Source organism: Candoia aspera, chromosome 13 (assembly GCF_035149785.1).
Source record: "Candoia aspera isolate rCanAsp1 chromosome 13, rCanAsp1.hap2, whole genome shotgun sequence".
Classification (NCBI taxonomy): Eukaryota; Metazoa; Chordata; class Lepidosauria; order Squamata; family Boidae; genus Candoia; species Candoia aspera.
Window position 1 is genome coordinate 13335190 of NC_086165.1, and position 23459 is coordinate 13358648.

The 23459-nt window shown below is 44.5% G+C and overlaps 1 protein-coding gene across 1 annotated transcript; it reads right to left on the reverse strand.

Annotated features, from left to right (window-relative positions):
* Window positions 1-11991: 11991 nt before the first annotated feature.
* On the reverse strand, window positions 11992-23144 carry MRPS11 (mitochondrial ribosomal protein S11). The gene is made up of 6 exons (XM_063314466.1): window positions 22946-23144; window positions 19698-19817; window positions 18290-18388; window positions 16987-17116; window positions 13569-13634; window positions 11992-12291 (listed from the first exon to the last, which is right to left on the reverse strand). Exons 1-6 carry the CDS (start codon window positions 23134-23136, stop codon window positions 12184-12186), a joined length of 714 nt encoding a protein of 237 aa, XP_063170536.1. The 5' UTR covers window positions 23137-23144; the 3' UTR covers window positions 11992-12183.
* Between the last annotated feature and the right edge of the window lie 315 nt (window positions 23145-23459).

Consider the following 23459-nt stretch of genomic DNA (forward strand, 5'->3'; position numbering starts at 1 on the left):
GAGATGAATGGGCAACCCTTTCCCACTCTCCTCCCACTGTCATCCTGTGATTAAGGATACAGCATATAGCCTTGAAGTCTGGTAGCCACTGATACCCTCCTCCTCCATAAGCCTGTCATATCCTCATTGAAAATTGGCCATAATTGCATTTGTTGACAGTGAATTCTGTGGCTTAACTGCTGTGTCTATTGATCTTGAATTTGCAAGGGGCAGTGATGTGGAGGAGGAACACCAACTTGGGAACAGAGTGGGTTTACTACATACCATTATCCTAGATGGAATGATCCCATTGAGAAGCAGCACAATAGGTAATGTAAACAGGTTCTAAAACTTGCTGCTGATAGGGTTTGGAATAGTTCATTCAGATTTGCAATTTGCCTCTTGAGTCTGCAGTCACCAAGCAACGGACCTGCTTACATGAAGCACTTTTATAGGTGGAAGGGCTTAAACTGGGGAGTCTGGAACCAGTAATTCCTAAGATAGACCCTTTATGAAAACATATTCCAGCTGCCTTCCAAGGCCATCAAGGCTAAGTGTCTGTTAGTTTGGAAAGGCAGGAAGACAAAGTCAAGAGAAGCATAACTATATAAGCTCTGAATTCCTTCCCCTGCTATGGATAACTAACCATTGTGTTGGAGGCTTTATTCTTGTCAGCAATAAAGTTTCTAATCTAGCCAAGGCGTGTCTGAGAGTCTTCTGCCAAGATTAGTCAAGTCCTGTCTAGAGAGCTATGAAAGTCTGCTCACCCCTGGAGAGAATTCTGACAGCAGGTCTCCCACTCGGTAGCAAGGAACATTTAGACATGATCTCGCTGGCTGTATTGGCAATCATCCATTTAAATCTCTAGTTGATTTTTCAAACACCAGCGGCAGAAGCGAATTAAGCTGGCGCAAGATGAAGAATGGCCCCTGCCTGGAACTGAGTCAAGATGGCTTGGGCACCTGCAGAAATTCCCATCCTCAGATTGACTCAGAACATCAATTAAGAAGAGGCAAACATGGCAGGGGCCTGTCTGAACAACAGATGTGCTGCCCATTCAGTGGCTCTTAGATGCTCACTGAACACTTAAAGGATGGCAACTCAGAGATTGCATCCATGTTGCTCTTAGAAAGTGCTCTGGGAGAGGATCAAGGAAGGCTGTGGTTTCTTTGCTCATGCCTATGCTGCCATGGAGCTCTTGACAACTGCAGTATCCATAGCAACTGGAAGAGAAAGCCCTGCCAGATTCACTGTCCAGACAGCAGAAGTGAGGTGTTGGTGATGCTGGTAACTGCGAAGCAAAAAAAAAAAGGTTACTTTTCTACTCCCTGTTTGCAAAAAGGCAAGTTTCTTGTACATATCAACACAGTGTTCACAAAACATGCTTAACCTAATTGTTGATCTAATCCATTTCTTGGGTTTGCCCATTATATTCAATTATAAACCAACCAACTGGTTGGTCTACCAAACATATTGAAACATCATAAAAAACTCTAACCAAGATTAACTAAGCTTAGCATGTGTGAATATAGCTGCCAGGTGCTTCTTCCTGACTTGGCTAAGCAAGGTGTGTGAACATGGACATAGCGAAGCTTAGAACTGCATAGACTACACTCCAGCCTTTCTTTGAATCCTCTTACAGAAGAACTATGGCCATATCCAACTGCCAGCCTTTCAGATACAGGTCTAATTATATGCAACTACATTATTTATTACAATTAATGAAAAGTGGTTTATCGGAGTAGAGGTTTCATTTGAACAAGGCTATTCTCAAGTCCCGTACCATGCCTGAACGTGCTGCAAAACCTCTTACTGAAAGGCAAACGTGTGCCTGATACGGGCTTGTGACAAAGCATGATCTACTCCCAAGTAAAAGAAATTTCACTGTTCCTTTATTTAATCCAAAGGTGTGCAACTGTTTTGAAGCGGCCATATTTAGCTCTTAAATGATAGGCAAGAGTTGCTCTCCAAATTCTAGGTGAGGCCAGAGCAAATTGATTTATATTTAAATAAAACTAAACTTAATGCAGCTAATACGTTTACTTCCCACATATCCAGTAGTTCTCCTCTTTTTATCACATAAAAAATACAACCCAGTGGCAACTTTTGGAGGGGTTCCAAGGTCTGGAGCTGTACACTATTTTGAATGGAGTGCATCCACCCTCAGGATTTCAGATTGTGCACCACTGAATGAACTAACCTTCAAGATCTCCAGGCAAGAGCAATTAGATCACCAAATAATTGATTTCTTGGTTCTGAGGTGTTACATAATAGAGCCCCCCACCCCACCCCACCGCCAAATTTAAGAGATGGATTTTGCTTCTTATGACGCTTGGCAAATACAGTAGGAAGCTAATCAAGGATGTAGATGGCAAAATGTATGAATTTCTAAGCGCGCTGCAATCCAAGTTAATTGGAAAACATTTAAATGAGGAAAGTCTGAAGAATGGCTTGGGAGGTCAATGAGATCAGGTGCTTCAATGAAAAACATGGAAGAGGGGCTTATCTCTACCTTGGCCACAATGATTTCTACTCTGGAGAGGAATGGCAAAGATCTGCCTGCCTCTTGTCCCTATTCCAAATGGGGTCTCCAAATTGTCCAAAGTGGTGATCTGTTTTGCAATACATGTCCTGGAGATGAGGCAGGGGCTTCATTTGTTTAATGGCGAAGAATAACACAGCCTGGCTGAGAAGTTCACCTTACAAGTTCATCTTTGTTTCCGTTGATCCCCACCAACTGCTTCCCTGGATCTGAGAGCTGACAAGCCTGTCAGTCGATGGGCATCTTCTCAAAAGTACACTGGAGCAAATGGAAGTCCCAGTTCTACAAAGAGTGGTGAAACAGCCATTTCCAACAATTGCTCAGGCAAGTTGGTTGCTTTTGGGCAGGAAGGAAGAATTGCGGTCATCTTCTCTTTAGTCAGAGACCTGCCGCTACAGGGGCCTGCAAAGTGGTTAAGGAACCAGGCTAGAAACCAGGAGACCGTGAGTTCTAGTCCTGCCTTAGACATGCAAGCCGGCTGGGCTACCTTGGGCCAGTCCCTTGCTCTCAGCTCAACCCACCTCACAGGGTTGTTTTGTGGGAAAACAGGAGGAAAAAGGAGTATTTGGTATGTTCACCACCTTGAGTTATTTATAAAAATAATAAAGGCAGGATAAAAAAATCTAAAAAACAACAACCCTTAGAGCTAAACCATAAACATTTGAGCAAGCAAAACACTGGCGTTTTCCAGTTTCTACTTCACAAGTAAGGCTGATTCCTTTAAGTTGCAAAGTCTCAGACTTTCAGCCAAGGTCTGTAACAAGCAACAGGCTCAGCAGCTAAATTTTACGGTATTTTTCCATTCTCCTGTTTTTCAACTACGGTTTGATCAGCAAACTTTAGCAGGTGGCAATATGTTTAATCCTTTGTGAAATGCTTGACTGATTGTGTTTGCAGGACATGGTAACTACGGTTTGCTGAACTAATTCAATTGCTCGGGTCTGTAGAACACCCTGAGTCTAGCCGATCCCATTTTAGACTCGCACGTTGTGAGAATATGGCGATGGGGCTAGTTAGTTCAGGGAAATGACACTGCTGTTAAATGTGCTGGAAGGAAGAAGCAGCAGCCCTGAGACTGAAGGAACTGAATCTGGAAGTTACATTTGCAAGCTGGTGACAAAGAGCGTGTTGTGCATCTTTAAGACCCAAATTCTGTTTTTTTTTTTTTTTTTGGTTTCGTTTTGTTTTCATTCTTGGGGTGGGTACAGAGACACTGTCCTGCTGAATATCAGTTGCTGGTGAGAAAAAGAAACTGGGAGGGAGACTGCCTTAATCTTCCATTTGTAGAATTCTTGGAGGCATCTGCATTGGATGGAGTGAGAAAAAGGATGCAACTTTTTAAGGCAACCTTTGATCTGAACTAGTGGGTGAGCTAACCAGAACTTAACCCTTAGATTTACTCTCTCTCCCTTCCCCCAATTCAATACCATTCTTAAAACTACCAGATACATTTAATTATACTTGTGGGGTGCCTCCCCCCTGAATTTTTTGGCTAACTGCAAGTTCTTTTTGTGTTCTTGTTTTCAGGGTGGGGAGCAAATCACTTATTTGGTGGATAGGGAAAGCTTTAAGCTCCAATATATGCCAGATAGATTATTGTCAGCCTTGTGAGGTAGTCCAGACAAGAAGCACACCCAGAAGTGCTAGCTGTTACTTTACTGTAGGGTTACATTAATAGAATGAGAACCAGTGTAGTGGTGTAGCGGTTAAGGCACCAGGCTAGAAACTGGGAGACCATGAGTTCTAGTCCTGCCTTAGGCACAAAGCCGAGTGGCCAGTTACTTTCTCTCAGCCCTAGGAGGGAGGCAATGGCAAACCACTTCTGAAAAGCCTTGCCAAGAAAACTGCAGGGACCTGTCCAGGCAGTCTCTGAGAATCAGACATGATTGAACAGGTGAAAAAAATAATTAACAGAATCTTGCAAGTCTGAAAGTACATCTCTCCCCCCTCACCTTTACAGCCCAAGAAACTAGGGAGGGTCCCTTCTGAGATGTTTGCCATTCCTTCTGCGGACTCAGCTGCTGCTTGTCTGACTGTTGTCTAGTCTGTGGCTCTTCCTTTTGTCTTCCAAGGTCATTCCTATGTACCATTACATGTACTAACTTGGGGCAGCAGGGGATAAGTTGTTGCCCTTCATGGGGCCAGGTTTGGGCAAGAGGCCAACAGTTGCTGCCCTCCTCTGCTGGAGCTTTTTGCCAGTATACAGGTTTAGGCATTTAGCAAGTCCAGGGTAAAGGCAAGGAAAAGTTGAGGCAGAGCTGCATCAATCAGTACATTATAGCCCATGTGAATGCACAATGCCCACTAGCAAAATCTACCCTGCGGGATGGAGTTGCTCCCCCCTTCAAGGTTTCTGAGAATGAAAGAAGTGTGGTAGTCCATTACTGAACATCTTTATCCTCTTGGATGCTTTTAGGCAGTTCAATAACAAAAGCCCCCAGCAGCTCCCAAGAGTGCCAATTAAAGCTAGGTGTCTTTTAAGGAGCAGAGAAGGATGGAAAAGAACAAAAACAACAACTGGTGGGCCCTTGACTTTCTTTGCCCTGCCAAATTGTATTTGAGGAATGTGGAGAAGCTAAGGGTTACAGCTCTACCAGCTTTGGGGAAATGGTCAGAGGGGATTAAGAAAACAATTGAATGGGGCTCTGAGAGGCTGAATGATATTATCATCATCATCATCCATATCATGCTGTCAGTGCTGCTGAGTGCTTGGCAGAACAATGATGAGAGGATTAGGTCTCTGCCAGGAGTAGCTTACAATCTAAAATGCAACACAAGGGGTAGAAATAGTCAAGGTATGGGCCAAACCACATCTGAAACACTCAAATTGCTTCCTGTTTTGAACAGTTTACTTTGGAAAAGACTTGGGACCATCAATGGAATGGGATCAGCATGGTCCAGGAGGAAGGCAGGACACTAGGCTGGAACAGGATGTTCTGCATGCACTAATGACATGAAGACCTAGCTCTCTTGATAAGGCTCTAATGCTAGGAAAGGTGGAAGGAAAGAGAAGAAGAGGACAACCAGCAACAAGGTGGAGGGACTCCGTTACGGTGGCTATGGGGGCACTGTTGGAAGACCTGAAAGATCAAGTCAGAGACAGATCATCATGGAGAAAATCTATGTGGTCGCTAAGAGTCGACACCCACTTGATGGCACATAATCCAATTACATGATATTGGCCTTGCAGAGCTACTAATAATCTAGAAAGCCAACAGAAGAGAATATCTGTCGCTCAGGGTTGAACTGTGGAGTCCTTGGTGCTCTCTGAGCTTGGTTGTTTGAATGCAGATGTTTCGTTACCCGGCTAGCTAACATCTTCAGTGCTAGAAGGGAGTGGGGTTTGCTCTCTGTTTATATATAGTTGTTTGCCCAGAGAGCAAACCCCACTCCCTTCTAGCACTGAAGATGTTAGCTAGCCGGGTAACGAAACATCTGCATTCAAACAACCGAGCTCAGAGAGCACCAAGGACTCCACAATTCTAGAAGGATTTATCTCAGGAAGGCTGCCCAAGGGAAAAGGGTGGAATAATTCCATTCCCTTGTTGCTAATCAGGGCAAAGCCACAGCCCTCCCCACATGCAGAGATGGGATACTGTAGAACTGGGGATGGGGCGGGAGGAGTTACTGTTCACTTTCCAGCCTGTTTCTCTACATGCCCAGCCACCTGCTGCTAAAGGCAAATAAGCTTTCTGCATGACTTAGCAAGGCAAGGAAATTCTATTTGAATTATAAATTCTATTTTTACTTAAATTGTTTCTCTACTTGACTATACTTCCATATTAGCAATTTTTTTTGGTCTCTGTTGGAAAAGTAACCCCCTTCTTTAATGATGAGTTTGAACTTTGATGTGTAATTGTAAATGTGAGTTGCCTTGCAGTGCTTGGAGTCTACGTAACTTTTGAAGTCAGGAGGTTTGGTTGGTGATGGAAATTTGTGCTAACTAACCTGATAACTGTAGTTAATTATAAGTTATGTGGCTTATGCTAATTAACATTTTTTAAAAATCTGTTAAGTCATGTCTGATTCTTGGAGACTGCCTGGACAAGTCCCTGCAGTTTTCTTGGCAAGGCTTTTCAGAAGTGGTTTGCCATGGCCTCCTTCCTAGGTCTGAGAGAGAGTGACTGGCCCAAGGTCACCCAGCTGGCTTTGTGCCTAAGGCAGGACTAGAACTCCCCGTCTCCTGGTTTCTAGCCTGGTGTCTTTGCCACTAGACCAAACTGACTCTCACAATTAACATTATATCCTTTTTCATTTCTCCTCCCTAGTTTTATTTCATGATCTGTTGCATAGGTTTTCTTTTCTTCTTCCAAAACTAACTTGTCCAATCAAGTGCAGCTGTTCAGAGAAGTTGGCATGGGGAAGAAGGGAAGCACAATTTTAGCAACATTGCAAAGGATTTAAAACATTGGAGGATGTTGGTGGCAGACTTAAAGTTTACTATACAATCCATTATTCCTGGGAGGGCATCACACTGGCTGTAGAATGGTCTCCACCTATTAAAAAAGAAATAGAGATTTGTCTATGGAGATTTCTCTGGACAGCATTGCTGCCAAGTTTTATCTTCCAATGGTTGTGTTCTTCTGGTGTGATGGAATGTCTAACAGATCCTGGGAGTTGAAGTTGAAGTCCACATATCTTAAAGTTGCCAAGGTTGAGAAACACTGCTCTATACTCTCTACATCCTGGGAAAGCAGAGGAGGGAGTAGGCTATTATAGAAAAGCTTCCCATGAGAAAGAGACTCAGAGTCATTCCACCATCATGGTATAGGTTGATCTGGAGAACTGCTTTGGCAGGCTTTCAAGATTCTGTTAAATTACCCTATTAGCAGTAAGGGACATTTCAGAAATACGAGTGGTTCTTGTTTCCTGAATTTGCCTATTCCGAAGGGCTTGACAGCTGAGAAGGGCTACGTCCATACTCACTGCTAAGTCTGGGGTGGGCAACCTATGATCCCCAGATGCTATCTGTGCCTCCTGGAATACCTACAATTATATTGCACACTTTGGTTTCCCATCAGTTTGAGGCAGAAAACACACAACCTGTAGTGTAAGCCTAAAATAGCAGTGATCCGTTAAACAAATGTATAAAAAACAGCTTCGCCCACTTGCATGAAGCAATCCTAGCCGTCCTGCACCCACTAAGGACCTAGGCCCTGCGAAAGTCACCACATATGGCAACAAGATATTTCCCATCACTGTATTAGGCTGGTTTAAGCAACAAAGAACCTTTGCCTTCCGGCCCAAAATGGAATCCTCCCTGAAAATCCTGGTCCACACATTTTGCATTATTTCCCCAAGTCCTGAGATCCCTCCTCCAACCCCAAAAGTCTTTCATTCTTGTGCTAAGCCATGATTTGTTCATCCATAGTTTATTGAAGAAACCACCACCGCTGGATTCTCACAGGTTACTCAACCATAACCATAACCATGGCTTATCAACCACATTATGACTTAGAGCAATATGAGAATTCAGACAGCATATATCAGCCTTCGGCTTGCACAAATTTTAAAGAAAGGTTGTTGGATCTCTCCTTTGTCCTTTATTAGCCACTTGTCCGGCATTTATTCTGCTGTGGGGTGTGTGTGTGTTTGTGTGTGTTGTTTAGGCTGATGGAGTTTGTTTGCAAATCCTTCTAAAGGTTATACTGAGCTGCAGGATGGAGCAAAGAAGCAAACATGTCAAGATGTTCCCTTTCCCTGACCTAATGGGCCACTGGCAAGGTAAAAGCCCCTGCTTCCAAGCGAGGTGGATTTCAAGCGCAAAACAAACATATATCCAGAGAAATGCAGGGACCAGATTGTGCCAGGCTGATGGCAGGGGAAGAGAAGGGGAATCATGCTCCTTGTCACAGCAAGTCAGGTTTTCCAGACTGATTTTACAGCTGTGTGGATTTCATTATAATGCTGTGGATTTTAAAGAGGAGGCCCAGGCATGCCATCTCCAGGGCAAGCACCTCTTGAAAGTTTGAAATCCCACCTTCCTGCAGAGAGAATTATGAATCCCATTAGTGGAATTAAGTAATGCTAGATTCTAGGCTGCAGTCACTAATTTGTGGCTTCTGATCTTGGCTTAACCAGACTGGCTGAAGTTCACATACCGTGCTCAACCCAAACCCTAAAACCACATTTTAACTATTATGTTGGATGAATGGGACTTTAATTATTTCAAAATTGGCAAACCTTCCTTAGTGTTTTGGGCCATGGCCAACTGCTCCAAGTCTACCCCTGACAACATCATTACTCATTTTATTGCTATGCAGAGAAATTCAGGACTAACATAAACAGTTCTCCCCTGCCCCCCACCCCAAGCCATATATTAAACTGTGGAACTAGCAACCAATCTGGGTGGTTTTCTTCATATCTTAAATGTATATGCCAACCAATCCACATTGGACAGATCTGTGTAGGATGAAACTATCAATGGCTACTTGATACAGGTAGTCCTCGTTTAACGACCATTCATTTAACAACAGTCCAAAGTTACAACAGCCTTGGAAAAAGTGCTTTATGACCTGTACTCACACTTACGGCATTGCAAAACATCGCACCACCCCTGCAGTCACGTGATCACATTTTGGGCACTTGGCAGCCAGCTCGCATTTACGACCAGTTGCAGTGTCCTGCGGTCACATGATCACAATTTCCATTGGGGAAGCTTGATTCATTTAACAACTGTCGTAAAATTGGGTCTGGTCACATGGTGACTCACTTAATGACCACACCACTTAACAATAATTTTTCCTGTCCCTATTGTGGTTGTTAAGTGAAGATTACCTGTAGCTATTTACTACCTCCTGAACTTGAGGCAGCCGAGTGTAGATACTTGTGGCTCAGAAGCAGCTGTAGAAAGTGGCTTGCATCTTCCAGTCCAGGCTTATGACCTTCCCAAATGCATCCGGCTGGGCAAAGTGACACAGACTAGCGGACCTTAGAACTTAATCCAGCAATGCTCTTACAGTCTATGATGCATAGTTGTTTAATGGTCCGTGATTCAGCTCTACCCGTAGGTGTGTTAAAGGACGAAAGAATTATGAACACGAATGTCTAAATAAATCCCCCATAATTCTGAATATGAATACCTAGCAAGCCACAGTATAGGCTGGGTAGTGTGAATTCCTTAGCCACATAGCTAGGACTAATTCCTTGAGTCTTTCCAGTGACATCAGGAGCTCAGAATGGTTGCTTTAACCTACATGGACATTATTCACACAGATGCCCCAAGGGTCAAATTAATGCACCTACTATAAGGCATCAGCTCCTAAACTCCAAGCGTGTTTCACTACTTTGAGTGAGATGTGCCGACAACCTGGAAAGCAAAGCATTGTTTATCTTCTATATTCCACACGTCTCCTTCCATAAAGTGAGTCTTCTTCGCCCTAGGCAACCAGACAAACGGCGGTTCTTCCACAGACAGAGTAAAGGGACAAGCTGCCATCCCTTCCAGTAGTGGTGCTTAGCAAAATACAGCAAAGACTTTGCAGCAGGAAGAAAAAGAAAAAAAAAAGCCTACATCCAATCAAGGTGATTAATCTCACACACTTTTTCTTAAAAAAATACCCTGCAAATTAAAAACTGAAGTGTACGATAACCTGCGACAATTTAACTCCACTGCAAAATTATCCCGTTTCCTTATTGTAAGACGTAAATGGAACTCTAGCCAGCCTTCCCACACACTGTGCATTTCAAATTGTTAGAGGAATAATCATCGTAATTGTGTGTGTACGTGCAAGTGTGTGTTCTCGCCTCTGGCTGGACATCTCCCACTGCAGGTTTCATAATGAGCCTTTATAGACTACATTCCCTTGTGCCATCCTGGCCCTGATTCTGCTCCCTTCGCTTGGGGAGAAAAATATTTATCCAGATCTTGCTTGGCAGATTGGTTCAAATTCTAAAGTACTAGAAGCAAAAAAGGGGAAGATTTCTTGCGGGGGGGGGAGGTGGGGAGAAAGAGAGAAGAAGAAAAAAGGATCCTGCTTTATTACATAACAAAGCCAGGAAGGAGTTAAAAAAGAAAGCTGTCTGGTTGCCATGGTGCCCTTTTCTTTTAAAGAAGAGCAGAGTTGATTACAACATTAGAAACCAGAGGAGCCCCCATCGCTCCCAAAAGAGCTGGGGGGGCGGGATAATAGAATCAAACGGGAGGGAGGCAGACATAACATTTTCTTTTAGTTCTGACAGCTGGACCAAAGGGAACAACGTATGCCCCCTTAGTGCTCATGACTAAGAACAAAGCATGCTTGCTAACTTCAAGCATCTCACTCTCTGCTCCAAAGGCTTCTTCCAGGATGGCTGGCCTCATCTGCCAACCTTCCCAGCTGCCGCATGCCACATCGTTGTGGGCCCTGGCAGCCGGGAGTTTTATCAGGAAGAGGTAACGTTCCAGGCCGCTAATGATTGGCTGGCTGCTAATTTGCAGCAGACACTTGGGAGGTTCCAATGCCCCTTGCTGGGTATGCAGAAGAAAAGCCAACAGCTAGCACCCTTCTGAAGCAGCAGACTTACTATCTTGGATCAGGTCCCAAGAGGTACGCAGCCCATGTGCCTCACTTGGATATGGCTTGTTTAAATTGTGGCTTATTGAATAAGCTACAGTTGGTTGGGCTCATGCTCTCTGCATTGAGCCAAAACAGGATAAGCCTCCTTGTGGTATGTAAGCCAGTTTATGACTGTGTGTGTTGTGTGAGCCTAGCTATTGGGTTTTCTTTTCTAAAATGGCAGCTTTGGAGGCAAGAGATGTTCTTGGCGATCATGAGGCTGACTCTTGCCAGCTCTCCAGCTTTCCATTGCGGCACTGGGGATGCCAGGCTTATCTCGTGTGAACCTAGCAAAATAGAAGAATCCTGCTTTCTTTCAAGTCACCCCATAGCTGCTTCCCCAGGATAATTCCCGATGTATTTGCATCAAGTCATCAGCCATCTACGGTTTTGCCACTAATGGTAAAAACTGTCTTGCAACACACCACAGAGACCATGAAAGTAGCCTTCTTGTGACTGTAAGAAATTGCTGGAATCAATTGGTTAGAAGGTCCAGAATGCAAGATATTTGCTAATGTTGGCTTGCTGACAACCATTTTTCATACTTCCTAATCTTTTACTGCTCTGACCAGAGTCCTTGCTATTTCCTACCTGACTGGAAACTGCAGCAGAGATGAGATCTCTGTACTCGCGGGTGAGCCATAAATATCCCCCATCCCCAGCAAGTGGATCCGTGGGCCCCTCATAAGAGACACTGAGTAGGATCCCAAATGGCACAGTGGGGAATTCTGCAGATGGTGGGAAGGAGTTGGGTGGCCCTTTGCAACTGGGAAAAGACCTGTTCACTGCAAGTCAGCCTCGATCTATTCTATTTGCAAGAAAGGAGTGGTTGAAGCAGCCTGGATCTGGTTATAGATATTAATAAAAAGCAATTCTGTACATCAGATTAGAAGCGGAAAGCTGTACCGAGCAAAAATGCAGTTCAAAGGGCCCTTTTGAGATGGAGGCAACAGTTTAATATACAGACTTTATAAACACACTCTCTGGTTTGCCTTCCTGTGGGCAAAACCCACGCCTGTCTTTGTTCTGAAAGTTGCAGAGGGATGCGCTGCTGCCTCAAGATGGCCATGCAAGCTATTTGAGACCCAGGCACGCCTCTTCTTTCTCTCTCCTGCTCCATTGCTCTCACAGCCTTCGTGCTTTCCGAGGGCGGCAGCCATTGTGAGGTACGGGGGTGTTGTCTGTGATGGAGATCACCTCCAACCCACCTAGGGTTAATCCTTGGATGGCTGCCTGAAAGGGAAACAGAGATATCAACCCTGCACTCATGGAATGCTAAGCCATGGCTTGCTGAAGCACAGTTTCTAGGGTAAACCACCACTGCTTAGCTTTGGATAACCTGCAAAGCCCTGAACCTTGCTTTGCCAGTTGCAATTAGCCTGGTTTGCATCAACTGCATGCTGACACCAAAGGAAAGCCCATGATAGCTTTGTGAAATGTGGGAAGACAACTCGAGCTTTCCGAATGAAAGAAGGAGCTTTTTAGAATTTTCTGTTGTCTTTGTGAACCATTAGGGGCTCCACAGAGTTTTAGCATCTACCCTGCTTGATGATGCCTGGATTTCAGCATCTTACCTTCTGCATGCAACAGAGTTACAGATCTCTATTTTTCCCGACATGACAATTTGGAAATCAAAAGTGGCTGCCCTATATTTAGGCAAAAGTTGGTTAATAAGCCAGTCTGGTCTAGTGGTTAAGGTGCTGGGCTGGAAACCAGGAGACTGAGAGTTCTAGTCCAACCTTAGGCATGAAAGCTGGCTGGGTGCCCTTGGGCCAGTCCCTCCCCCTCAGCCCAGCTCACCTCGCAGGGTTGTGGTGGGGAAAATGGGAGGAGGAAGGAGTATTAGGTATGTTCCCCACCTTGAGTTATTTAAAAACAATAAAGGGATAAAAAAAATCTAATTTTTTTTTTAAAAAAAAATCTAATTTAGCGTTATCCACTGGTGCTTCAAATTCAAAAAGCTGCTTTGGGGGCTATACATGCTATACTGATCTGCAGCTCCTGAACCAAATTTGTCTCGAATTAAAGGTAGCTTTTCCCAGGATTATGCTGCAACTGCAGAGAGCTGCCATGCAATGCTGGGAAAAAGATGCAGCTGCTTTAAGAAGTTGCGGAGAGGTGCTATATTAGCAGCCCCTTGAATTAGTTTTTCACCTTTGCAGCCAAAGTGCTGCCAAGCCTGATTATCCCCAGCAAGCTGTTGTCCTCCAGATGTGTTGGATTTTGATTTCCATTCTCCCTGCCAGCATGAGGAATGCCAAATTGCTAAGAAAGTATTGGGCTTCTGGTCAAACATAGCTGGAGGACAGCAGAGGGAGAAGCCTGCTCGAAATTGAGAACAACTGTCCAGGGCTTTCAATTGCTGTTTTTCTCAGCTTACTTGCATGGCAGGGTAATTCCCACTTACGTGACACCACTCCACTACAGTGACCCTTGATAAATGCAGGAGTCAGTCACTAAAGGTCCCCCATCTGTAAAAGAATGAAGACAAAGAAACTGGAAGTGCTTACCAACCGCCCAGGTCCCAGGCCTTTCACAACAACTCGTACGTGGTGTACACCCTTTTTAGATGCTTTCTGGACAGGGAGAGAAAAAGAAACATTTTATGCAATAAACCATAGTGTCTAATGACCGTTACTCCAACATTCAACCCAGATCCTATTGTCCTTTCATCTGAATAGGGGCTTCTGCTCAATGGGACAAACAGGGCTATTTTTGTTTGAACAAAAGACATCATTGATTTTATTGCAATTTGATTGTTGTGAGCTGCCCAGAGTCCTCGAGAGTCAGGTGGCATCCAAGTTTAATAAATTATTATTATCATCATCATCATCCTAGGTTCAAGCCCCCACATGCCAATCTAAACAGCAGCCTAGAGCTGCTCATTTTTCCCAGTTGAAGAACTTGTGGAACAGGAGCATGGGGGAGAGGGAACGGTGGTGCAGGGTGCTCTGCAGAAATCTAGGATCTTTGTCCTATAGAAATATGGAATACAAAGCTGGAATCTTTTTCTGGCTTGTGGCTGAGCAAAATCACTTTAATACACCAGCCTTGCTCAACCAGCACCTTCCAGATGGCTTAGACATTCACTTCCAGACTTCCAGCCAAAGCGCCCACTGGCTATCTTGGCTGGAATGCTGGGAGCTGAAGTCCTGCATGTCTAGAGCAGTGTTTCTCAGCCTTGGCAGCTTGAAGATGTGTGGGCTTCAACTTTCAGGATGGCTGGGGAATTCTGAGAGTTGAAGTCACCCATCTTCAAGCTGCCACGGCTGAGAAACACTGCTCTAGAGGCTTGGTGAAGGCTGCTCTTTGCAATTATTTCCCAGACCTGAAATCACACATGTTAAGAGTACTTATAAAGGTCATTTACATTCAACCCACCATGGACAAGAATGGCTTGCTTTTAGCACACAAGAACCTTGCTACATTTAGAACAGGAAAATTAAAATGCTCAGCTGGAAACCCTCCATTTCTCTATGCCCGGAGCTCTGTTAAATGTTTCCTACATCCAAAGTTATTAATGAGAACTTTCAGAGGAGCATGACAATGGATACTATAAGTCTGTTGAGCTACGACTGCCATCTAGTGGCTATTTAAAGACCATCTGGGCCCAAGAAGTCCTTGATTTACTGCATCTCCTTTTCCCTGACACGTTATAAAATACAGGATTGTATTTTATAAATACAGTTCTGTTTTGCATTAGTCTGACTGTAGAGGTCATCCTTGCTTACCGAATGGCAAGTTCAGTGATCGTTCAAAGTTATGACAGTGGCAGTGTCCCTCAGGCCAGTCAGTTACACGTTGTCCTGTGCCTGACCTGCTGTTTTTCCTTTTTACCCCTTTGCAGAGCAGAGAGATTGGAGAGGAAGGGATTACACAAGAGTAAGCAGGCACACAATGGGGAATCCACTGGGCTGTTTGCATAGTGCGCTGTTGGCACCAGCACATTGCTTTTGATGTGCGTTCCCCAGTGTGCCTGCTTTGTTGTTGTTTAGTCGCTTCCGACTCTTCGTGACTTCATGGACCAGCCCACGCCAGAGCTTCCTGTCGGTCGTCAACACCCCCAGCTCCCCCAGGGACGAGTCCGTCACCTCTAGAATATCATCCATCCATCTTGCCCTTGGTCGGCCCCTCTTCCTTTTGCCTTCCACTCTCCCTAGCATCAGCATCTTCTCCAGGGTGTCCTGTCTTCTCATGATGTGGCCAAAGTATTTCAGTTTGGCCTTTAATATCATTCCCTCAAGTGAGCAGTCTGGCTTTATTTCCTGGAGGATGGACTGGTTGGATCTTCTTGCAGTCCAAGGCACTCTCAGAATTTTCCTCCAACACCACAGTTCAAAAGCATCGATCTTCCTTCGCTCAGCCTTCCTTATGGTCCAGCTCTCGCAGCCATATGTTACTGCAGGGAACACCATTGCTTTAACTATGCGGGCCTTTGTTGTCAGTGTGATATCTCTGCTCTTAACTATTTTATCGAGATTTGTCATTGCTCTTCTTCCAAGGATTAAGCGTCTTCTGATTTCCTGACTGCAGTCAGCATCTGCAGTAATCTTTGCACCTAGGAATACAAAGTCTTTCACTGCTTCTACATTTTCTCCCTCTATTTGCCAGTTATCAATCAAGTGTGCCTGCTTACTCTCATGTAATCCCTTCCCCTCCAATGAATATAAATGCAAACATTAATTCCCTTCTTGCTAATTATCCCAGTGCCAGGATGAGCATTCCAAAGGGCGGGGGTGTGGTTAGGAGGCAAACAAAAGCCGAAGGTGTGAAAATGATTAGTCTTGTCACTTTCTAGCCAGAAAGCACAATCACAGTCATGTGATTTCCCACTTAGTGACTGCTTTGCTTAGCAATGGAGTTGCAGGTCCAATTGTGGTTGCTAAGCAAGGACTACCTGTATAAACAACCTATCTATACCTCTGGCATCCATCAGTTGGTTTACAATTTAACAAAGAAAGAAAATGTAGAAGACTTTCCAATAGTCCAGTGACAGTATCTCCCCAGTGAACAAGCTGAGGGCTGTAGCTGCAGAAAAGTCTCCTTGTTAAGTTTCAGCTCTGCAAGGTCAGCTTTGGGCATCATGCTAAGCCTAAAAAAGAGGGTCTGCTTTGGTTTGGGCTAAGTCAGCTATAGCGGTTTATAAATAAATATTTATGGTTCAGTGTGATCTGCGAATCAGGCTACAGTAACTTCATACAGGGGATAAACTCACAGGTAAGCCACATTCAGTGGTTTCTATGTAGAAGTGTATTTAGTGGGAGGGGGTCTGGCTTAGGGGCATATGTGAACCGAGCCATTGTGGCTTAGCACTATGGATGAGATAGGCCAGAATATCTGACTTGTTCCCTAAAAGTACAGCTTTAGCCCTTTCTTCATCTCCTCCTTCCTTTTGAGGAAGGACCAGAAAGTCAGCAATAGATATTCCATAGGAAGGAGCAATTGGTTGGTTTGGAGCAAATTGGTGTTGGTCACTGGCTTCCTTGCAAATAGATTTCCACCACTTGGTGCAGGAAAAATTAAAAGATGCAACAAATCTAGGATTAATGAGACTGAAAGCTTTGCCCTTTTACTATAGAAAACCAACAACTATACAAATACTTTAGATTCTAGAGTTAACACATAACACCAAACAGTTCCCTGATCCTGGCCCTGATTTATTTATGATCATTCATTTGTGATTGTTCTCTGATCCTGGTCTTATCTATGCATGGCTGAATGGATTCCAGAATCCCACAAAAAAGGATTCAGATGGATGCCCCAAATAGCAACCAACTAATAGGGGATTCCTTGGAAGTTAAACAAAGTTGCTGATTTAAGAAAATTATCCTGATTCCAGCCTGCTCTGGGCAGCCTAACAAGTCTTTGCCCACTTCAACTTGGGGAAAGATTAGTTCCAAGATCTGGAACAACAGGATGTTGACTTACAGTTGCTATCGCTATTCCAGTTGTCTGTGCTGCAATAGCTGTGGACTTCTTTGCATTCTTGAACCCCATGAAGCCACAGGTTAGCAGGACCAGGGAGACTTTCTCAGCTGTGAAAACCTGGATGTGAGTGCTGTAGGTATCATGGGATGACAGGAACAAAATTCTGTTAGAAATCCATATGCTGTGCTATTTTTGGACTCTCCTGCAAACTGTCTGAAAACCAACATCTAACATTTTAACCCAGCTCTTCCCATGAGGAACAAAAGGTATGCCACGGACAGCAAATGGGTGAACTAGGACACCAAAGATTTCATTTGCTACAAGGGCAAAACATGAAGGAAAAAAAAAAAAAGCACTGCCAGTTTGAGACACTGGTTATCTCAATATGCATTAAAAAAACAGGATAATTTTTCCCAACCAGCTGCCCTCCAGATGTGCTCAGACTGCAGCTCTTGGCATTTCCAGCCAGTAAGTTTGCTGAGCATTCAGGGAGTTCCAGTACCAATGTCCTTGGCAGGCACCAGGTTGGAACAGGCTGCCTTAGACATTAAATAATTTGGAATCAATCCTCAAAGGGATGGGGGGAGGCGAACCTGTAGCCACTGAGCCTCTTCTCTGTCACCCCCAGAAGTTCCTCTGACAATTATTGTGGAAAATTAATCAAATTAGTGCTCACCGTTTTACATGAAGACTACTGTATAGCATAAGTTCTACAAGAGTGTTAACCAAGGTTGCAAAACAGGCCCATCCAAGAAACAAATAAAAATCCAGCCCCATCTACTCTGCATCCTTGCTCTGCCCACTGTGACCTTCAGACTCCCAAAACAAATTAATTGTAAGCGTGGTCACCTGAAGTTTCCCATCTTTAGTAAGTTTCTTAATATTTGGGTTGTCTTTAGCCAACCTAATACGAGAATAAACTGACTCTTATTCTCATCATTTACACAGAGTCACTCGTATGCGCTGGGAGTAGAGTGAGGGCTAGATCAGGCAAGGACAGAAGTGAGGAACTGGAGACCAGAGTGCTCCGTTCGAAGGGCAATGAGCAGGTGTCACCTGCAAGATGTTCTCAGCCCATTATGCAGCATGGGCAGGAGAGAGAGGGAGAGAGATTGGAAATGTGCATCACTATAAATAGGGCTTGCATTTTGCACTTGGCAGTTGCTGGATTTCTTCTTGGATGGCTTTCCTAGCTCTTGCAAGAAACCTAGGTTATTAAAGAGCTGTGCCTTGAATCACTACCCACAAAACGTCTAGCATCAGTTGACTGACTGCTCTGCGTGAAGGATCTCCCCTCTCTTACTTATTGTAGGTAGCTTTGATATGAACTATTGGAATCTCTTCAAACTTCTTTCCATCCCACCGCAAGGGGCTTTCTTCTCCTGGCACTGGAGGGAGATAGCTGAAAACAATGAGAGAGAACACAGCCACATCAGCCACTTTGCAATGCATTTCAACAGCTCATGCAGCTCCCCAATATTCAAGAAGTCTAAGGGTTATTTTATTAGATTATCAATGGCTATCTCTGTACCAAAATTCAATATCCCACTCCAGGATATGCACTTCATCTGATCATTCACCATTGGAATACACTAAGCCATAAACCATTCCTCATAAACCCAAAACCAGTTAGTTTCATACAGTATGGTAAGACAAAATCAAACAAGCAGCATTGTGTTTAGTGCAATGTATACTTAGTTAATGTAATGGCATCTAAAGCTGACTAGAACAAGGCTCTCATTCTGGCAGATTATACACATAAAGTGTATATAATGTCCAGGAGGAAGAGAGTGATTTTTTTTTAAAAAATGTTCAAATTGGAGCTCCCCTTCCCTCTCCTGAAATTTGATTGAGAACTTTTGACGCAGCTTTCATCTGAACTCAAATTACTACAAGTATTGGGGCTTTTAGAAAAATGGTGAAAACCTGGCTGTTCCATTAAGCTGGTGGGTTGGATCATTTTGACTGCCTCTCTCAGGTCATGAGATTGGGTCTTTTAATCAGTATTGTTCATCCTTTTATTTGTGATTTTTGGGTCCACGGGAACTCCTTTTGGTTGCTGTTTTTAAATACCTTGTAGGGTTTTAGTCCCACTTAAAGGTTGGGAGTTATATATTGCTCAGTGCATTAGAGCAGCCGATAAGCTCTGAAAATAAATAAACCAAGATCACTAGGGACAAAAATTATAATTCTAAAACGGCAAGGATCACAAGTGGACTTCTGAAAAATTAAATGTTTCCAAAACTGGAAAAACCAAACATTATGAATTCCATCTTTGCATCTGACATTGGCAAAGTTCCTTGAAGCCACCTAACCCTCCTTCTGTACATGTTCACAAACTCTCCAACGCTTGATATAACCTGATGCAGACATGATTCAGACTATTTTTTCTCCTGCTCATTTCTTTCCTGGATGCTTTTTGCCTGATGGCTAAAAAAATAATAATAGAAAAATCTTGCAAACATGCATGGAAACAGTGAGATGAATTCATATCTTGTTAAAGGTCTCCTTAGAATACAGCTTCTGAGAAACAGTTTTGCGTGCTGGTTTGAAACGTCACATTTCAAAATTTGGCTCTTCCCGGCCACACCTGAAATTATGAGGAATGCCCTATTCACAAAACGCCGAATTGCTATTGCAATTATGCACACCGTAATTTTTCCTAAAAATAAGTAGCTACCTGTACCCTGGAAAGTGCAGCATTAACTCACCTGAAGCCCTTTGGCAGTGTAGTATCTAGCTCTTTGTCTGTCGCTGAGTCTGAATTCTCCAGTAACCTTTGAAATCTCTGGACACCTGTTTTCATACTCTGAGAAAAGGCAATGCTGAAGCTGCATAAGGAAGGAGAAGCAAGAGAGCATATTTCAAGAACAGCACATTGAGGAATGAGAGCAGAATTCGTATGAACTGCTGGGGCTGGCCCATTGCTTCCAGTTGCTGAGAGGATACATTTTCACAACATTTCACCTTCCAGATGTTGCTGAACTCCAGCAGACCCAGACTACCTGGGTAGTGGGGATGGATGCTGGGAGTTAAAGAGCATTCAGAAACTGGAACTGGTACCAATAGAAGAAGCAGAACACATCCATGAACACCAACTAGCAGTCAGAAGACACAGTAAAAAATCCTCAACCTCATAGCACATGGACAGAGTCAACCATAGTCTCAACTGGAAATTGTGAGCCTCCTAGACAAAGCTAAATCCAAAAATGCTAGGGAATTCCTGGAAGCTTGGCACTCAGAGAAATCAGTCATCAATAGGCACATAGAGATAAACCACATTGACACACCATTCAAAAGAGACAATAAAAAAAGCTAAGAAGGAAACAAAAAGACCAGAACACACCCTCTCCAGCAGGCAACACCCAGATAAGCAGGTTATAACACCAGACAAACAATCAGGCAGAAAACAATGCCCTAATCAAGGAACTACCAAGGAGAAAGCCACACCCTCACCAACACTGGCGGGGCAAGCCACCGTATATAAACAGAAAGCAAACCGCACTGATGATGTTACCTAGTCGGGCAATGAAACGTCTGCAAGCCAACACCCAAGCTCAGAGAGCCCCAAGGACTCCACTGCAATTGGTTCCCAGCCTGGTGGCCCACAGGTTCACTGGCACAGATGCTCTGAGCACATTACACCTCTGCTGTGGATGCTCTACTGGCTGCCAGCAGGTTTCCAGGTACAATTTAAAGTGCTGCTTTTAACTTACGAAGCCCTCCACGGTTTGGGCTGCGTACCTCCAGGACTTCCTCTTGCAGCTAGAACTGCCCAGCCTGATAGGAACCCATTTGGAAAAACTGGTTATGGTTTCCTATTACCCCAAAATCGGGTGAGGCTGTTAGATTAGCCCTGGCATTGTTGGCTTTCTGGAAGCAAGCAAAAATGGACCTCTTCTACAGACCTTTTTAAAATTTGAGATAATTTATGTTTATTTCTATGTTTAGGCTGCTATGTTGAATATTTATGTTATATTTGCTGTTATTGCACTGTGCACCTTTTTTGCTTATAATTCTACTTCTGTACACTGTATGATTGTGGCAGTCTAGAAATCCAATGCATTTCTGGAAAATCACAGTAACTGTTAGAAAGGATACTGCTTTTAAAAGGCAAAAGTAAAAAGCTGCATCCTTGTCTTTCGTGGGGAGATTCCATTTCATTCCTCTTCTTCCCAGAAAAAATCCACATCCTGTAATCAATAGCCGTTCTTTGGCCAAACCTAAAGGTATACATACACCCAAGCAAGGATATTGATCTTGGCCTTTGCTGTCAACTCTGAAACTCTGTGCCAGGCTATGCAAGTTGAATGATCTGCCTCTTTCCAACATGGCTTGTAGGCATGAAGGGATCAGACTAGAAACTGGGATGAGATCACCACAGACACGAAGCCAGCTGGGTGACTTTGCGACAGTCACTCCCTCTCAGCCCTAGAGAGAAGGGGGCAATGGCAAACCACTCCCAAAATCTTGCCAAGAAAACTGCAGGGACTTGTCCAGGCAGTGGCCAGGAGTCAACACTGACTCAAAGGCACTACAGGTAGTCCTCATTTAGGGACTGCCTCTTTTAGTGACTGTTCACAGTTATGACGGTGATGAAAAAGTAACTTTGCAACCAACCCTCACGTTGATGACCTTTGTGTGTCTGCAAAGCAAAGGGAGGGACGCGGTGGCGCTGCGGGTTAAACCGCTGAGCTGCTGATCAGAAGGTCGGCGGTTCGAAACCGCGCGGCGGGGTGAGCTCCCGTTGCTCGTCCCAGCTCCTGCTCACCTAGCAGTTCGAAAACATGCAAATGTGAGTAGATTAATTGGTACCGCTTCGGCGGGAAGGTAACGGCGTTCCGTGAGTCATGCTGGCCACATGACCCGGAAGTGTCTATGACAACGCCGGCTCTAAGGCTTAGAAACGGAGATGAGCACCGCCCCCTAGAGTCGGACACGACTGGACTTTACGTCGAGGGAAACCTTTACCTTTACCTTTTAAAGCAAAGGGAAGCTGAAGAAGCATCATAAGCTCAGTCAGTTTCACTTACCGACCACTTCGCTGAATGTCTGAGTTGCCTGTCCCAATTGTGATTGCTAAACGAGGACTACCTCTGTGCTTGTGTATATACACTACTGAATGTGACAATGATTCATAGCAGTTTACAAATGTTAATTTAAACATTCTTGGTGCCATATAATTAAGGCCTCCACAGTAAAGACATGAAACTTAAAATATTTAATTCAGTCTAAGCCTAATTACAGTAACTCAACAAAGTATCGTCAACCAATCCAATAACACAAACCACAGGAAAAGGAATAACAAACAGGCAAATATACTGGTATCTTGTCAATTATTACCTTCTCTAATGCTTAAGGCTTTTCAGGGAAAAAGCCTGCCCTTTTTTTTTTTGCTCGTGGCTAGTGTAATTTCTAAGTATTATACTTATACAACCCCTTTCTTTCGAGGCAGCAAATGGGGATTCAAAGCTGGCTCTCCATCCTCATCAGCCATGCTCCTGCAGCCTTGCAACGGTGTGGGATTACAGAATCCATGATTCCCAGATAGCATGGGAATTGTAGTCAGACTAGTAGACACCTGCCTGGGAAAGGCTGGGTGAAGCCTTCCCCAAAGCGGTCCACGTCCCCTCGAGAAAGGGATGGGACTAAGATCATTTGCCATGGGGGCCCAGGATGATGGAAACTGCAGTCCTCCAACTCATCTGCAAGACATGGCACAGCTCAATGCTTGCGCAGATCATAATCGGTGAATTAATCTGTGAATAAATCTATCTGTATGATCCTCGGTGCACGGAGGCAAGAGAGGGGAAGGCTGAACCTGTTGGATTTCCGCCTTCCTCCGCAGAGTGTATCCCTGAAAAGCGGGAACCCGGCACTTCTAGCAGCAGCCGCCACTCAGCAAAGCCGAATAAAGCCCTAGAACACGTACCGACCACCCCGCTTCTTCCCACCTTACCCCGAGCCGCCCCCCAACAGCCCTCGCCGGGCGACCGCCAACGCAGGAATCATGGTCCCTCTCTGCCACCGTCCGGGCCCCTCCTTGGGCTCCCCAAAGCTTCCAAGGGGAAAAGGGCGGAGTCTCTGCCGTTCAAATATCGCGTGCGTTGCTGAGAGGGAAAATGGCGGCGCCCTGTGGGAGAAATACATGAGCCCAACGCTGCCATTCAAGATGGCCGCGCCCTCGTTTCGGAGGATCCATGCGGACGCCCATGGCCTGTCCCCTTCGCGTGTCTTACAATAGAGGTGGAACGGAGGGGAAGTTATCACAGTGGTGTCGCCGGCTAGAGCGGTAGACTTAGAGCTACCGAGAAGCCGTTTCTGGCGTGGGGCGTTTTTAGAGTTGCGCACGCACGAATGAAACGTATTTATCGATTGAATACAGCAGTCAACCCCGTTTTACTGTGTCACTCCGCGGGGATTAGCGTCAGGCTCAGGACCCTGCGGGAATCCAAGGAACTCGAGTTGAGCAA

What these genes read in the sequence shown, in the direction of transcription:
- MRPS11 (XM_063314466.1), bottom strand. Translation starts at nt 23,136, where the DNA reads ATGTATTTCTCCCACAGGGCGCCGCCATTTTCCCTCTCAGCAACGCAC. An exon ending in CTGGAATAGCGATAGCAACT is followed by an intron (nt 13,635 to 16,986) that starts GTAAGTCAACAT and finishes CTCCCTGTCCAG; the next exon opens with AAAGCATCTAAAAAGGGTGT. An exon ending in GCCTGGGACCTGGGCGGTTG is followed by an intron (nt 12,292 to 13,568) that starts GTAAGCACTTCC and finishes TTTCCCTTTCAG; the next exon opens with GCAGCCATCCAAGGATTAAC.